At 38.7% G+C, this 17486-nt stretch overlaps 1 protein-coding gene across 9 annotated transcripts in view; it reads right to left on the minus strand.

The window, feature by feature from the left end:
* Positions 1-17486, minus strand: part of SCYL3 (SCY1 like pseudokinase 3) — a 44653-nt gene that overhangs the window by 14810 nt on the left and 12357 nt on the right. For 6 of the 9 annotated variants that reach the window (XR_008916101.1, XR_008916100.1, XM_007480749.3 and 3 more), the window contains exons 2-8: positions 17025-17236; positions 7205-7390; positions 4943-5056; positions 3256-3312; positions 2457-2559; positions 1330-1441; positions 228-305 (exon numbers count right to left, since the gene is read on the minus strand). Coding sequence is in view for 6 of the 9 variants with exons in the window: in XM_007480749.3 (XP_007480811.2) it covers positions 228-305; positions 1330-1441; positions 2457-2559; positions 3256-3312; positions 4943-5056; positions 7205-7390; positions 17025-17189 (815 nt within the window). In the remaining 3 variants the exon portion in view is untranslated. The remainder of the gene's footprint in view (positions 1-227; positions 306-1329; positions 1442-2456; positions 2560-3255; positions 3313-4942; positions 5057-7204; positions 7391-17024; positions 17237-17486) is intronic. The other 3 variants (XR_008916102.1, XM_056815511.1, XM_007480751.3) reach the window with 1 other exon arrangement.

A 17486-nucleotide genomic window follows, 5' to 3' on the forward strand; every position in this document is an offset into this window, starting at 1 on the left:
CTCTCCCACCTGGCTTTTCCTGAAGAGAACTGCCTAAGGTGGTCAATGACATCCTGAAAAGTAGACCCTCCTCCATACAGGATCTAAGGGGGGAAGAGTAAGGCCTGCAGGGCATGGCACATTGTCTCTAAAAGATTCACCATCACTGCCCTAGGACATGTCTTCCTATATATAGCCCTGGTTTTACATGACTTAAGGAATTTAACATCTTACTTTGTTTCACTTACTTAAAAAATTCAGTTTTTTCTTCTTCACTCTTTAATGTTAAACTCTTCAGGAAATTCACAATTTCCAGGAAATCATTTCTACATAAAAAAAAATTAAAGATAAAGGTTATATAAAGGAAGTAGAAACTATCCAATAATTAGTTTCAATATGTCTCTCAATTAAGTATTATAGGTCAGGAGGCCTCTAGTCTTTAGGGAGCTGTAGAAAAATCCCATAAAAAATGAAAACAAAGGAATGCTATCCACTTTCAGAGAAAGAACTGTTAGAGTCAGAATGTGGATCAAAGCACGTGATTTTTCACTTTAGTTTATTTGGGTTTTTATTTTGAGATTTTGGTTTTATATGATTATTCTCTTAAAAAAAGGAACAATATAGAAATATGATCTACATGATAATACATGTTATGACCCAGATAAAACTGCTTGCTAGCTCTGGGAAGGATGAGGGAAAGGATAGAGCAAGACAATTTGGATCACATAACTTCAGAAAACTTATGTGGAAATTCATTACTTTATTAAACAAAAAACCAACACAAAGGAAACTGAAAGGAAGGCGGGATTTTCTAGGCTTCAATTCTGGATTAGCTGCCCCAAAGGACAATTTTGTTTGGAAAAAAACAAAACAAAACTGTGCTTTGTCACTGTGACCTTGGGCTAATAATTTTCATTGCTCTGAACCTCATTTTTATTATTTGGGAAATGGTATAACTATAATACCTGCTCAGCCTACCTCAAAGGGTTGTTACACAGAATCAAATAAATATGTGAAAGGCACTTTACAAAGGCAGTATAGTATTCATTAAATCTCTTTTTTGTTTGCAACTATTATTTTCAAGACTTGGTTGTAACTAATTATATTGACTGATCATGCACAGAAGCAGGTTTTGTGTTTAAGTTCAGACCCTCAGAATAGTACTACCTGCCAAGTTATAGATGCTAAATCTCCATGCCTCGAAAGCTCTGTTTTCCTCTTCATTGCTCCCTGATGACCTCTGCTAAATGAAGATTATATTTTGGTCTAATGTGTTTAATGATCTCCAAATCAATTACATAAACTGTATAAAAGGAAGGAGGCAATCAGTAGAATCAGAGATTTCCTCACCTAAAGAAGTCATGAGACAGTAAGGTACAGAGTGCCGGCCGACCCTCTGGATCAGGGTTCAAGAGTGTTGCGCGCAAGGTCTGCTGGAAGCCCAAGAGGCTATCTGCTGAAACTGTAATTCAATTCCACAATTAGTTTCCGTTCTCATCTCGCCTCCCCCTTTTAAATAGATACCTCAAGCTGACTTGCAGGTGGCAAAAACCCAAAGTCCTGGCTTTTTTGCTAGGTGGCTCCCATTTTGGCAGCAGATGTTGCAAAATTCACTAAAGCAAGAGGCAGTGTTACAGCACAGCACACCCTCCATTTCTGTGACTACAACATTACTCCTAATTTCTTTGGTCTCATTTACATTCTAACAATTATATACAAAAAGGTGAGGGGAAGAGGTGTGAGCTTGAGAATTATCAAAGATTTAGAACCTGGAATGTTCTGATTTAAAGGTCTCAGCAGCTAGTGATGCCACCACATTAAGGAACACTGCTCTGGCATTGGCAGAAGTAACCATTCAATTTCTGTCAGGGAGGACACTGACAAAACACAGGCCAACAACAGTGAATAATCAGCAGATGTGGAGGAGTTGCAGGGCAGGGAAGACTGCTACAGAGGCCCCAAAAGCTTACAGAGAGAGTAGGAAGGACAGAAGAAAATGCAATGGCCTAAACGGTTAAGCTAAAGAGTTAGAAGGGAAGAAAATGGCAAGATACAGCTAGAAGAAGAAATCAAAAGGATCTGGAGAGAAGGAAATCAAGAAAACTTCATCCTGGTCTAGAAAAGTTTTTTGTTGGTTTGAAAAGTTTAAGCTTTTGCTTCAGTCTTCAGATCTTGCATCCTCTAATAAGGCCACCTGCTGGTTGGTGTTGAGTACTGACCCATGACTGTATGTCTCAAGTCTTTCTACCCCAAACTGTGTGGGTCACCCACAGTATTTATAGCTTGACCATCTTGGTTCTTTCAGAATTCCTACTTACCACAAAATAAGGAAATGATGGTTTCCCACTATTAAAAATGCTACTAATTTCTACTCTAAATGGGTTATACTAGAGATTAAAAGTTTTTTGATGAGGACTATAGATCAGACTCCCATTGGAAACACACAAAGAAGAGCCAATGATGCAATCTTAACTCACCCTGTTCACCTAGGATTGTGAGCAAATTTTCCACCATTATTCCAAATGAATAGGCATCTCGGGCGTGTCCATTTTTCTCCGGCAAAATTCTGAATTCTGCAGACTGAAAGTATTAGAGATCCTCAAGCCAGGATGTCTGCTTTGTATGAATCAGACACATCTTTGCCATAGTACCTTAAAACCTGTTAGAACCAATGTGATTCATTTCAAAGCTAGCTAGAGTCAAAGTGCTGGGCTTCTATCGCCTACATAATACCGTAATAGGTATAGAGGAAAATATGATAATAATTAAGCATAAAAACTATTAGCTTTAAAACTTACCATTAATCAATAAGTACATACATTAAGCAGCTTCTTTATGCCAAACACTGTCCTATGTGCCAGGCAAATAAAACAAAAGAGCTTACAGGCAAAAGCTTTGTAAAGAGTGTACAGGTAAGCATTCTCCTTAGAGAAAACACATCATTTCCTATTCACACACATCTGCAATTAATCCCTAAAAATCAACAGCCCATTTAGGTAGATGAGTTATTGGGCAAAGCTAAGTAGGTCTGAAAAAATTTCCTAATTTGTGACTTTTTGTAAGAAAGCATCCATGGGACTGGTTTCAACAATCGGCATTATCCATACTCCAGAGTCTTTTAAATTTAAACATATGTGTCAAGAAAGAAATCTTGTCTCTATTCTTTTCATCTTCAGCCCCAGGAGCCAGTAGGAAAAAGGCGACAACCCAAATAGAGTAAAGAAAAGAAATATGAAGTGCTTTTTGTTGCTATTATTGGTTTTAACTATAACATACCATTTCTTCAGGAGGGACAGATCCCTGGTCTCTCAATGATTGAATGCTTCTCAGAAACTGAGGGAAAAAAACAAAAACAAAAAATCAGGGCAAATAATGAAAAACAAGAAACAGTGATCAATCTTCAACAACTTCCATTACCTATGCTATTAAAACTGTTGTAGACAGAACAGAAAGTCATCCTCATTTGGCTGATCTTATGGAACCCTATAGTTGACCAAGCATAATAATCCTGGTTTTTATTAATGAAAACAAGACTGGAAGATAAATCAATAAGCATTTATTCCATGCTTACTGTGTGCTGCCAGGCATTTTGCTAGGTGCTAGAGAGGCAAAGACACAAATGAAACTTTCTATTCTCTTGAAACTTCCCTGCATCTTAAAGCTATGACATTTGTAAGTTAGACTATCCCTTACCGTTGCCCCTACCCTACCTACTACCTTATGGCAATAACAAATTAAGAGAATTTATGGCTAAAGCTAGGCTACAATAAGCCTTCATGAATAAACTGATAATTTACACCATAACTATGATGTGCCTAGTACCAAGCTAAGCCTTGTAAGAGTATATAAAAGAAGGGGGCAGCTGGGTAGCTCAGTGGATTGAGAGTCAGGCCCAGAGATGGGAGGTCCTGGGTTCAAATGTGATCTCAGACACTTCCTAGCTATGTGACTCTGGGTAAGTCCAAATGCCTAGCCCTTACCACTCTTCTGCCTTGGAACCAATACACAGTATTGATTTTAAGATGGAAAGTAAGAGTTAAAAAAAAAAAGAATATATAAAAGAAGTTTAAAGTATGGCCATACATGCTAATTGAGTCTCACTGTCTTTAAGGGAGAAACAACCAGAATTCATGAATTACAATGATTTAGTATGAAACCATGGAATTGTCATATAAGTGCAAGTTAGAAGAGAAAGCTGAATTCAAGCTAATCCTGTCCCAGAGGACTGCATGGAGGAAGCGATATACCTCTGAGCTGAGGTTAGACAAGCAGAAGGAAAAGAAACCATTCCAGAGAGTGAAGACATGAGGATGCAGGAATAAACACAGACTATTCTGGTAAAGTGAAGCAATCTGCATGAAGAACCAGAACTGTAATCCTGGATGGTAACAGGGTTGGAGAGGTAGAATAGAGCCCATCTCTGAGGGCTCTGAAGGCTACAGGAATTCAGACTCGACTCTAAGAGGATCCTCATATATCTCTAGAATCCATCAGCTAACTGGCATGAGAGAAAACTGCTTTCAGAAGAGTAATCTGGCAACACTGCAGAATGAATTAGAAGGGAAGAGAGTTAGAGTCAGAGCAGGGAGCCAAAAAAGCTAGAGAAACCAGAATAAAGGTATTGCTTTCAAAAGATGGACCAGCATGGTTTCAATTGTAACTGTTGCTATTCTGTGACCTTGGGCAAGTCATTGGTTATCCCCTCTGGCTCTCAGGTGAACTAAGGTATTTTTAAAGTCCTTTCTAGGCCTAAAATGATATAATCTTCTATGGTGAAGAAGGGTTGGTCAGAAAAAAAAAATCAGCTTCTTAAGGGTAGTTGCTGATTCCAAAGGAAAGATGATGTAAAGAAATTAAACCACTAATACCTGTCATTGTTACTAAACAATCATTATACTTGGCTAACAACCAGAAGCCTGTTCTTCTCAGTCCAGTATAACACAGTCTCGTCTTTGGCTCTTACCTCTGGCGTGGCTTCAGAGACCTTACAGACTGTTTCCATTCCTCCTAGCTTCCAGTGCCCATCCTCACTTACAAACACAGATGACAAACAGACATTGTTGTGCGTTAGGTTTCCCTAAAAGAAAGCACATGAGGATGGAAGACTGAAACAGCCATTTTGCAATGAATGATCCAAGTGGTAAAGAAAACAGAATTACAAAAGGAGCCTTTGCCAGGCTGATAAGCTCTGAAATGAGTGTGACTTCATTTAATCTAGTATATGGGTAGAAGTCAGTGAGATACATGACTGTACCGAGTGATGGTTATAGAACCACTAATGATGGCACTGAACTCAAAATTTGTTTTTGTTTTGTTTCTGAAGCAGTAATCTTTGATCCCCCTTATTCCAAGGCAGTGACATGGCCTCAAGAAAGGTCAAGTTGAATGTCTGCATGACCTGAGTAAAGAAGAAAGGAAAAATGCTCCTATCTGGCAAGATGGGTCTGGACAGATATTCTAACTACCAGTGTTTCTCAATGACTACATCCAGATTAATAGTAATTCTTAGGAGAGCCAAGAGTACGCTAGCTCATCTGCATGCCAATATGGATAGTGTTTATTATCAAATGTTTTCAAAGAAAAATGTTCTCCTAAAGGCTTTGATTTCATAATTCTTCCCCCTTCCTATTTTTTCCCCACCATAGCACAGACCCTGATCAACAGGACAAAAAGAGCAAGAACCTCATGAAAGATGACTTAAGGGCCACTAGAAATATTTACCAGACTGTGGTCTGGTAAAGACTGGATTAAAGGACTGTGGGAAGAATAGTCAAATAGACTGATAAATGCATGAGAACATAATGCAACAACATACTCATTTTAAATACCCAGAATTATTCCAGAACATTCTTGTTGTTCAGTAATTTCCAATTCATGACTCCATTTGGGGTTTACTTGACAAAGATAATGGAGTGGCTGGCCATTTCCTACTCCAGCTCATTTACAGGTGAGGGAATTGAGGCCAACAGTTAAGTGACTTGCCTAGGGTCACATGGCTAGTAAGTATCCAATCTTCTTTGGATCTGAACTTAGGAAAATGAGCTTTCCTGACTCCAGGCCCAGCACTCCATCCACTGGGCCACCTAATTGTGCTCAAGTAGATTTAACAATCACTTAAAAAATTTGACTCACTGGACCTTTAACAATCCGTGTTATATAAACTCTAAAGACAACAGAAAATATGCTTGTACACCAAAAGCCTGGTGTACTAAGAAAAGTCCTGGATCCAGCAGGTAGAGAAAGCTAAATCTAGGGATAATCTGCTTAATGTCATTACTTGGCTCTGCAAGATATAATGCCCAAGACAGTATCCTTGGGAAGTGCTATCAGCAGTGATGCATCTCAGATGGATGTCATGAGTGAGCAAAGGACCTTACTACAAATGCATTAATGGTGTTATTGCAAAACCAGGACAGCTAGGAGAGTCAAAGTTATGGAGGTTATTATGTTTGTCAGAGTGTGATGCATGCAGATCTACCTTTATAATCCATTTTCTGCCATTTATGGGCCTGTAACACTGACTGGCATGTCATTTAATGGCTCTGGATCTCAGTTTTCTCACTGGCAAGTAAAAGAAACCAAACAAGGTGATGTCTAAGGCCCTTCTGACTCTTAAAATAGCACAATTCCTATAATCTTTGAAACTGCAAGGAATTGTCAAGAACTTTATACTGCAAGCCTCCTAAGAATGGACTGAGGACAACTAGTGGACAGAAGCATTTTCCCAGAATCCCTTTAGTACTGATTATCAGTGAAAAAAGCACAGGATTGGGCCACTTAGAATCCTGTCTAAGGCAGAAGGCTGTAGAAAGAGCTACAGATCCAGAGCCCCAGGGCCTGGTTCTGACGCTCAAAGGCTACTTATTGCCCACCTGTGTGACCACCTAGGGGTGAGCTACCAGTTCTGTAGCTTCATTTTCTTATATATAAAATCAGAGCCAAGCTAAATTCCTCCAGCTGTGACCGAGAGCGAGTCAGTCTACTTTTAAAACATGGTGAAGGCTGTCATGTGTAAAACCAAGGTTTAGGAAGTAATAGCCCAGTTAATAGATGTTTTTACTACGAGCTCCTTGTTCTGTAGAATACAGGAAACTATCCTCATTCTAAAAACACTGACCCTGAGGGTGTCCTAGGGAGATCTGTCAAGAGCGTGTCACAACCTGCCCAAAGCGCTCTCTCCCAGCAGGCTCGGGCTTTGCTAACGTCCTGGGTGCTTCGTACTCACTCTGTCGTGAAGGAAGATGAGAGCCAGGAGTACATCGTAGATGCCGGCACAGAGCTCTGCGGCAGACAGCGTTTCCAGAGCCACGTCAAGAGGCTGCACTCTTTCTGTGACCAGATGGATGCCGTTGGTGTCCACAGTGCAGGACAGGAAACGCAGCAAGCATGGGTGGCGCAGAGTTTTCAAGTGCTTTAAAAGATGAGAGAGATTGGATTGGTTGATTGAATTTAATCAATTCATTGACAGATTCTGCCAACACTTGGCAGGTTGCAATTAGTATAGCCAGATGACACAAGAGGAATCAAGAATCCTGGATTCTGATGATTCATAAATATGGTTTTGTGGACAGGCAAAGTGCTTTGCGCTTCTTGGTTAGTCCATTTTAAGTCTCCATCAGAATTGTTGCATAACCTCAAGGAGTGGTACAATGGAAAAAAAACACTGACTCTAAAGTCATAAGGCCTGGGTTCAAATTCTGCCTCTGAGGCTACCTCTGTGACTTTGGGGAAGTCACAACTTCCATGGGCCTCAGTCTCCTCACCGACTGAATGGGGGTTGTACTAGATCAGTGATAGCAGACCTGTGGCATGTAAAGTGCTCTCCGTGGGCACTCGGCCATCCCCTTTCTCCCAGAGTTTGTTGCTAGAAAGGCAGAGGGACTTGGGCAGAGCTGCTCCCCTCCCCTTTACCCAGCAGCCCAATGAGAACACACAAGCAGCAGAGCTGGAGGGGAGCAGAGTGCTAGAGCCCCTTCTCTCCCCCTCTCTCTACACACACTCCTCACTTCACCTGCCCAGGAACTCAATGATAGCGCTTCCTCCTCCGGTGTGGGATGAAGGTGCGTGGCACGGCACATGGCCTCTGAGGGTTGGGGTGGGGGCGGGGCCCGGCACTCCATCACTAAAAGGTTCACCGTCACTGTCCTAAGTGATCTCTGAGGTCCTTTGCAGTCCTAGATCTTTGATCCCATGAGGTTTCTTTCTCAAGTATAGTTTATCACTAGGGATGATCACTACTTTTGTTTAAAAAATGTTCCAGAGTAGTATCAGCTACTAACTACTGTTCAAATCTATAACAGAGATGGCTGTCCAGACTGTTTAAGGCAATACATAGTATCAAAGATCAGACAAGAGCCTCTCCCCCCAAAGTTTACTGTTTTCTAGAAGAGCACGAAGTCAACATAAATGTATCACACAGTACAGTAAGATCACAGGCCTGGAAGGGACCCAAGAGGACGTCTAGTCCAACCTCATTTTTCATTTAAAAAATTTAAGACCCAGACAAGTGAGGGTCACAGGGAGGAAGCCAAGATTCAAAGTCAGCCTTGAACTCACAATCCAAAATTCTTTTTTGGGGGGCCCCTGTGGCCCCTAATGTTGTGGGTGCAGCATCTGGGAAGGGGCTTCAGAACGGATTCATCTGTTACGCTTGGTGATATCCTCAGTTAAGAAGTAGCTGCGGTAACGACCCGCCCTGAGTGGGAAGCTCTTTCCCACACTTTCCTTTATCCTCACAGTAACCGTGTGAGCAGGTGCCATCATGCCCACCAAGGATGAGGACACGGACACAGACACGGAGCCTCGCGTCTCCCTGACTCCAAGCCCAACACTCTTTACCCGCCACTGGGCTGACTCGAGAGCTCCTGTCCAGGCATACGATGGCATCACAGCATTTATGCTGCGCTTTAGGGTTCGTGAAGTCAGATACAGGCGGACGCCGTCTCACTGGATCTTCAATGGAGCTTTCCCTTCCACTGCTATTAAAATTCAGACCCCCCACATCTGAGTCATTAGAATGGAAGCACCTGGAGGACAAGGCTGCTGAATTTTGGCATCTGAATCCTCGGCACCTAGCACATGCTTTGCACTGGGTAACGGGATGGAAGGGAGAGACACTGACTAGCCTTACCTTCTGCCCTAGAATCAATTCTGTGTATTGCATCAAAGGAGAAGAATGGTAAGGGCTAGACAGTTAAGTGACTTGCCCAGGGTCACACAGCTGGGAAGGGTCTGAGGCCACATCTGAATCTAAGCCCTCCCGTGTCTTGGCCTGGCTCTCAATCCGCTGAACTGCCGAGCTGCCCCGATATAAGAAACGCTTAGTCAGGAAACCCCCTCTACCACTGTAGATCTGAATCTGCTTTTTCCACCAGGGCCATGTAACCAGTTATGCGTGACTCCAGGCCTAATACTGAGGCTTGTCCACTACCCCAGGGCTCCTCTCCTTGCATAGAGCAGACCCTTAACACATGCTGAAGGCTCAATTTGAGTCCCAGCTCCTACTTGCTTTATGACCCTGGGAAAATCACTTAATATCTACACTTATTTCTTCTGCAAAAAAGGCACTAACTACTTGGTTTTCAATGAGTATGAAACAAGTTGTCAATGTATTCCCTCCACATTTAAAAACTAAATCAAAGCAGCAATGTTTCTGAGGAACATACATTTAATCTTTTCAAACTGAAGGTACGTAATGTCACAGAATCTTGACACCTATTCTAACCTCTACATAAATAGGGATTCTCTCCACATCCCTACATCTGTTTTGCCCAGTGTAAGATTTAAATTAATATCCAACACTCCAAGAATTATATTTTAGAGTTTATTAATTACTTGAAGTAGAAGGAATAAAGAGGAAAAAAATGTTAAAAAAACCCTAATTATCTAACAAAACTAAAACCACGTGAGCAAATTCTCCTGCCTCTCCCACACCTGACCTCCACAGCACCCTCACTCAAAGAGGGCGAGAGGCGAGGCTACACCCAATGTATATCCTCCCTACAGCAGCACGTAATGTGAGAAGGAACATAGGACGCTGGGGATCGTAGTTTTTAGGCTAGCAGATTCTAATTACACACCAGTTAACAATTTTCCTCTGCAGACTAAACATCCCCAGAGGCTCCAACCACATCTCAGAGGCCATTTTCTTGAGAAACTTCACCAGGCTGGTTTCCTTCCTCTGGAAGCTTATCAATGTCTTTCCCAAAATGTGCTACTCAGAAGTAAATGAGGGACTCCAGGTGCTGTCTGACCAGGCCAGAGGCCAGAAGGACCATCAACACTTCCCTCCATCTGGCCTCCCTCAAAACTTCCCTGAGATCACATCAGCTTTCTCGGCTGCCCTATCTGCTAACACACATGGCAAGCTTTCATTCTATACAAACACCATATTTTTCCCCCAGACTGAATTCTCTCCTCTGATACTACCACTGCCCTAGTGTAAGTCCTCAGTACCTCACACCAACATCATTACAATCAAGCCTTCTGATTAGTCTTCATGTATCAAGTTTCTCCTCACTCTATTTTATAGTCACACATCACCTCCCTATTCAATAAACTCCAATGGCTCTATGAATTCCAGGATCAAGTATAAATACTTATTTGATGGTCAAGGCCCTTCATAACCTTGTCCCTTCCTGTCTTTCCAGTCTTCTTAAAAAGTATTCATTCCTCATATACTTTAAAGCCCAGCGATAATAATCAACTTGCACTTCTTTAAGACAATCCACCTCCTGAAACTACATTTTTACTGGCTACACATCCCCACCCCATAATTGAAAGTCTCCCTTTTTATTTCCTATTTCCTGCTCATTTTGGTTTTCTTTAAATCCCAGCTAAAATCCCTTTTTCCACAAGTAATTCTTGGTCTCTCCCAATGTCTGCACAGTTGGTGATATGTGGTCTCTCCCAACAGACTTCAAAATCCTTGAAAAAAAGGGACTATTCTTCCCTGCCCCCCCCTTCTTCATATTCCCAGCTGTGTATGGGCAGAGTACTTAGGAAAGACAATGACCCTCTGGACCCTGAAAGTCTTACAGAATGACATGGTGAAGAGCCCCTTTGCCCCATTAATACATGATGGTGGAGTCATATCTACTATCTTTTCCTCATTGCCTAAAAACATGCCCAGATCTTCTCAACCATTAAAGAACCTTCATTTGCCATGTCTATTCCACTTCCTTTATAGAGCTATGGTCCTAAAACAAACCTTTCTTACCCCACTTTCCTCCCACTAATTCCTCAAAACCTTTAGCCTGCCTTCTGAACTTACTACTCAACCGAAATTGCTTCCTCTAGGATTATTCTTAATTGCTAAATCCTAGTCTTTTCACCTCAGCCCTCATCCTTTTAGACCTCCCCAAAACACCTGACATTCTTGAGTACCTCCTTATGCAGGATAGTTTTAAAAGTCCCTACTCTCTCCTGGTTTCTTCTTTTACCTGAATCACCTCTTGTAATCACTATCCATGATTTGCCCTCAATGAAGGCTTCATCGTGGGCCCATCTTTCTCTCCATATCCTATCTTGATGGTATGGTGTCATCATTTTTTATGACATTTTTGATTCAATTATCATCGCTATGAAGATGATTTTTCCATCCCTTATCTCTCAAGTTCTAGTCCTGTATCCTATCAGCAGCAATCTACTGGACATCTTCCACAAGTACCTCAAACTCAACAAATTCAAAGTAGGATTAATTTTCCTCTTCCCCAAATCCATCCTCCACATTTCCTATTTCTATTGATGTTAACACCAGTTTTCTAGTTACCTAAATCTGCCATCATTAACTCTGCCTTTCCCGATATAGACAACTGATCAGTTGTCCTATCTTGACAGTTTCACCTCCACATTTTTTGTATTCATCCTAAATTTTTTTTTATCAATTTATTTAGTCAATTTAGAACATTATTCCTTGGTTACAAGAATCACATAATTTCCCTCCTTTCCCTCTCCCCATTCTTCTTGCAGCCAACACGCAATTTCATTGGGTATTACATGTGTCCTTGATCTGAACCTATTTCCATGTTGTTGGTATTTGCATTATCATCCTAAATCTTTACACTTCCACTATTATCCCTACAATTCAAGTTCCCATTCCCTTTCACCTACAATATTGCAATAGTATTCAAATTGGACACCCAACCTTCAAGTTTTAACCTGTACAATCCATTCCCTACACAACTACAAAATTATTTTCAGAAGGTCTAAGTTTGTCCACAGTATCATGCTTTTCAAGGACCTTCAATATGTTTTATTCAAAAGGCCACTGGCAACCACTCTTTGGTCCAGTACTTAAAAGCCTTCATCACTGGGGTCCAGGCTACTTTATCTCATTTCTCATTGCTCACTTCATGTATTCAGCAGTGAAATTGTTGTTTCTCAAACTTGGCACTTCACCTCCTACCACATGCCTTTGCCTGGACTGTCCACCATATATCCCAGATATACTCCAATCCTCACAGAACCTGTATATTCTTCTAAAACCCTGGTTGTGTGCCACTATATCCACATGATCAGCTGTTTATATATCACAAAAATAGATGGCAAATGCTTTGAAAACAAGGACCATTTCTTACACATTGCCTTGTATATGTTAGACATTTAAATATAGTCCAGCAAACGTGTTATCTCCATATATAAATGGCACTTACTGCCCATCCTTCAATATGGCAGAGTGGAAATAATACTCAATCTTGAATGAGAGGACCTCAGCTCCAATCATATGTCTAATCCCTTATTATTTGTGTGGCCTTGGGTACTTCATTCTTCTAAGAGGTTCAGACTAGATTGACTTCTGGGGTTCCTTTTAATTCCAAATCTATGTTCTCTTTGGCTGTCTGGCATATAGTTCTAAGGAACTGGTTTTCCAGATTTTCCAACATGCAGATGATACAAAGCTAAGAGGTACACCTCAAACATTGAATTAATTCAGGATTCAAAGAGGTCTTTATGGGACAGAGCATTAGGCTGAATATAATAGGATGAAATTCAACAGAGATAAATATAAGATTTTATACTTAGGTTTATAAATTTTTTTTTCAAGTCTAAAACATGAAGCCTTGAGGTATAATTAGACAACATTTTATCTGAAACAGATCTTGGGGGTTTAGAGGATTTCAAGCTCAATGGGTCAGCAGTGTGATATGGAAGCCAAAAAAAAAAAAGAAAAAGAGCTAAAATGTGATCTCAGGCTACATTAAAAGATATAGTTTTCAAGAACAAGAAGGCAATAATCCCATCGTGCATCTGAGTAATGTGATCAGTTATGAATGTCAGAGCTGAGGATGGAAACTGTTAAACTGGAGAGTGTCCTCAAGGCAGGCAACTAAGATGGTAAATTGGGGTTTTGAGTTCATATCACATAAGGGGAGATGTTTTTTAGGGATAATGATGATAATCATTCAATCATGTAAAACTATGTAGAAGTGGAGTTAGACTTATTCTATTAGTCCTAGAAGTCAGAAAAAAAAATTAATTCCATGTTAGGCAAAACTTTCTAACAATTAGATATGCCAAAACAAGATGGACTACCTGGAGAGTTAATCTACAAGTAGATTGAATGGTCACTTATCAGTTTATCAAAAGGGATACCTTTTTTTTTGCATATGGGCTAAATTAGATGGCTACTGGGATCCCTCTCAATTCTCAAATAAATTTTGTGATTCTTACCTTACCTGTGAAAAGATATAACCAAGCACTTCAAATGTTTCAAGCCTCTGAAACTGAATGGGAATTTTGATTCCATTATTCTGGTGAGCTGATAGTTTAAAAAATCTTAAAACAATAGTTGCATGATAAATATTACTGACCATACTCTATTCACAGATAGAAAAAGTCAGGTGAGGATCAGAAGACTTGATATATATATCCCATATTATTCTATAATCAGAGAGCACAACTGATCTGATATTATTTCAGATGTCCACAAACATTTGTACTGTGATAGCTATACTTCTCCCAACTCCTAACTACTATGGAACAAAGAACTACTAACCAGCAATACTTGCTAAGGAAATCAAGGAATCAGCACAGTATATGCTAAGTAAAAACAAATGTGTTGGAATTTCATATCGAACTCATTGAGAATAGGAACAGAAGATCAAAGTTTTGTAGTTAAAAGGAACCTTGGAGGTTATTTTATCGAGTTTCTTTATTTTTACATATAAGGAAACAAAGGCCCAGAGAGATTGAGGATAATGATGAAAACATTTACATGGTGCTATGTGACAGGCATTATATGCTAAGTGCTTTACAAATATTATCTTATTCAATCCTCATAACAACTTTGGTTCAATGACCAAAGTCATATAGATAGCAAGAATAAAAGTCAGAACTCCAGGGGAAAGTAAATTATTCTACTAAAAAGTAATTTAGTGAATCAGGCAGTGACTTTTTAAAAATCAAGTGCAACAAATCACACATTTCTCAAGTTCAAAGATATTTAGAAAGAATTTCATATTGTTCCTTTTCAAAGTATTAAAATTGTAACTCATGAACTGGTATTTTGCTATAGGTCAGGATGAAAGCATCTGAATAGTTCCTTAGGAAAACAAACTTCTCTTTTTGAACACTAAAACTTAACTCTGGCTAGAGCTACCAAAGAATTTGGGCCTAAACCGATATTAAGCAATGGTCCATATATTAATGAATAAGAGCCTTCTATAGACCTAACTTTGTCACCTATTGTTAGAATACTCCGGGAAGGCAGAATGAGTACTATATAAAGGTTTTTCCACAAGTATCTTGTATATACATTCAATTGATTTTTAACTTGGCTAAATGTTATCATTCATGAAAAATTACCCTCAAATTTTCACTTCCCCTAAAATAGCAATTTTTACATTTGTTACAACATACATGGTTAACATGGAAACTCCAGCTTTAAGTACATGTGACAAAGCTAAAAGTATTTTTTTCTTTCCCACAAATTGGATTTTATTTACAACATAATAAAAAGGGCTTGATCCTTCTCAATAGTATTAGTTCACTTTTAATTTCCTTATCAATAATGAATAATCACATTCAAATTATGCACATTGTGCTAGCATTATGCCTTTCCAGAAAAGAGCCATGAAATATAAGAATTATTGATCTTTCTTTGGGTATATTTAGACAACGTGGGGCCAATGTTATGAATGTTTTTATGGCTGTTTCTATTCAAGATATCAGATATTTTGGTAATCCATAACTAAGTTAAAAGCTAAGTCATAAAACATTTAACATGCATTTCTTTTTCCTTCCCTGTAGCCTGTCCTAAGAGGTATTAAGTCACTAACCATTAGTTTTAGAAAATTCTCTCATCTTTGGTAAAAATATTAAATTCTCCTATTGCTGTTTGTACAAACTCTGAGAAAAACATGTTCACCCAGTTAAAAAGGAACTTCTCTCCCCTTCAAAACACATTTGGTTTAAAAAAAACTAACATTTTAAAATCAAAGTACATTGTAGTTTTAGAATGGATCTTAAAAAATAAATCATAATTCCTATTTCAAAGAATGATCTATTAGCTTCATTAACTCTGAAGAAATAAGTAAAGAATAAGAGACAATGATAAATACTTCATAAGTGTATAGCACTTTTCAAAGCAATTTCACATATTCATTTGACCCTCACAACAACCCTGTGAGGTAGGCAGGAGTAGTTATTATTATCCTCATTTTACAGATAAGAAAACAAAATCAGGTCAGAATGTTCATATGATTTAATAAGTGACCTAGACAAGCCTAGAACCTAGGTCTTCTGCTTTCTATTCCAGAAGTTTTTACACTAGACTCAGGAAGTATTATATCAGAAAATATCAGCATCTTGCACTGAGGAGGGAGGTTAACATACAATGCATTTTCCATTACATACTAAATTATTAACAATATATAGATTGGGGCAGAAGGGAAGTATGGTTTTGAAAAAAAGTAAATTACTTAGCTTTAATATAGGTAATCCCCAATTTTACTATAACTGTGAAACTATATCATAAAGTGGACTGTTATAAACCAAATCATGATTTCCCATAGGAACATTTTAATTAAAGGGAATTATATTCCTAATTAAAGACTCAACATGAAATGAACCCTATATAACAAGCAATATAATAATAAAATCAAAAATACAACTACAAACTTCTTTAAGTAAGATCAGTAACACTATAATCAAAGTCCTATTAAAGAGGAATAATTAACAAGGGATCTCAAATTATAAGTAACATTTAAAAATGCAATTGAATATCCAAAACAACATGCTTGCTGAAAAAATAATCAAATATTTAAGAAACAACAATTTTGCTCACTTCAGGAAAGTTTAATAATACATTTTTGGGAGGAATAATTTGTTTAGCTCAGATCTTTATAAAAAAGCTGTCTAGGGATATCTGATTTAATAATTAGCTTTTCCCTGTAGGAAAAAATTTACTGTAATACAAAGGCATTCAAAATCAATTCACTTACTATGGAGTGCCATTAAGAGATGGAATTACTCAAAAATTGCTTTATTAGTTCCCTGAATGACAAACTACTACACTGATAAACTGTTGAATAATTTAACAGAAATAGTAAAAGTAAAATATAGTAATTCCCATCTTTTACACTTTTTAGTTTAGGCTTCAAAGTTTCCAAGGGCAAATAGTTTCCATTTCTACTTGCAAAGATAAATTAAGTTTTACAAAACATTTATATTTCAATATTTCTCCTAAGACAGACCAACTTGTTACTGTAACTGAGCAAGGTAAAATTAGCCTCACAAAAATTTTCATTTGAAATCTGAAAAAAAGTAAATGACAAAATCCATCACATTGATTTTTATAAAGCTGCTTTATTTAGAGATTATACTTGGCAATTTCCCACCAGCTGGAGACATCCTCACAAATTGATAATCATTAATTTTTTAAAGTAGGCTCTGAATAAATCCCTGGACCCTCTCATCTCATTTATTTCAGATAAAGAAATCTGTCCTTTCTTGGGTTCAAGTTGTTTTTTTTTTTTAAATAGAAAATGATAATGGAGATAGTAGCAGATGCTGGTTATTAAGTAAAGTCACCTCCTCTACAGTACCTTAGCAGCTTTATTAACCTTGTCTTCATTTTCTCTCTTGTATACAAAAACCGAAGCGAGCTTGCCATCTTGTAGCACAGCTGGGTAAACAGCCAGTCCAGCAGGGAGGCTAAAGGGTGGCTCTTGAAGGGTGTAGCTCTTTAAAGCACTATTCTCTGATCCCATCCCTTGAGCAGTGAAGTTGAGATGAGGTTCTTTTCAGAAACACAGACCTAAAGGAGAGAAGAGATTTCCAAGTACATTAAATCCACCTGTACAACAAAAAAAAGAAAACAGAAAACTCATCTTAGACTTTTGAATTAGAATTATAGGTTTTTAAAAGCTCTAGAGTCTCTCCTTTTGGCTTTTTAGAATCCTTTGAACCCCAAACACTTGTCATTAAAAACTGAGTGCTCAGCAATGAGCCACATTCCAGACTGAGAATTTTGGACTAAGTTTATTCAGCATACACACTCCGGGAAT

The sequence above is a fragment of the Monodelphis domestica genome, chromosome 2 (assembly GCF_027887165.1).
Source record: "Monodelphis domestica isolate mMonDom1 chromosome 2, mMonDom1.pri, whole genome shotgun sequence".
NCBI classification, from domain to species: Eukaryota; Metazoa; Chordata; class Mammalia; order Didelphimorphia; family Didelphidae; genus Monodelphis; species Monodelphis domestica.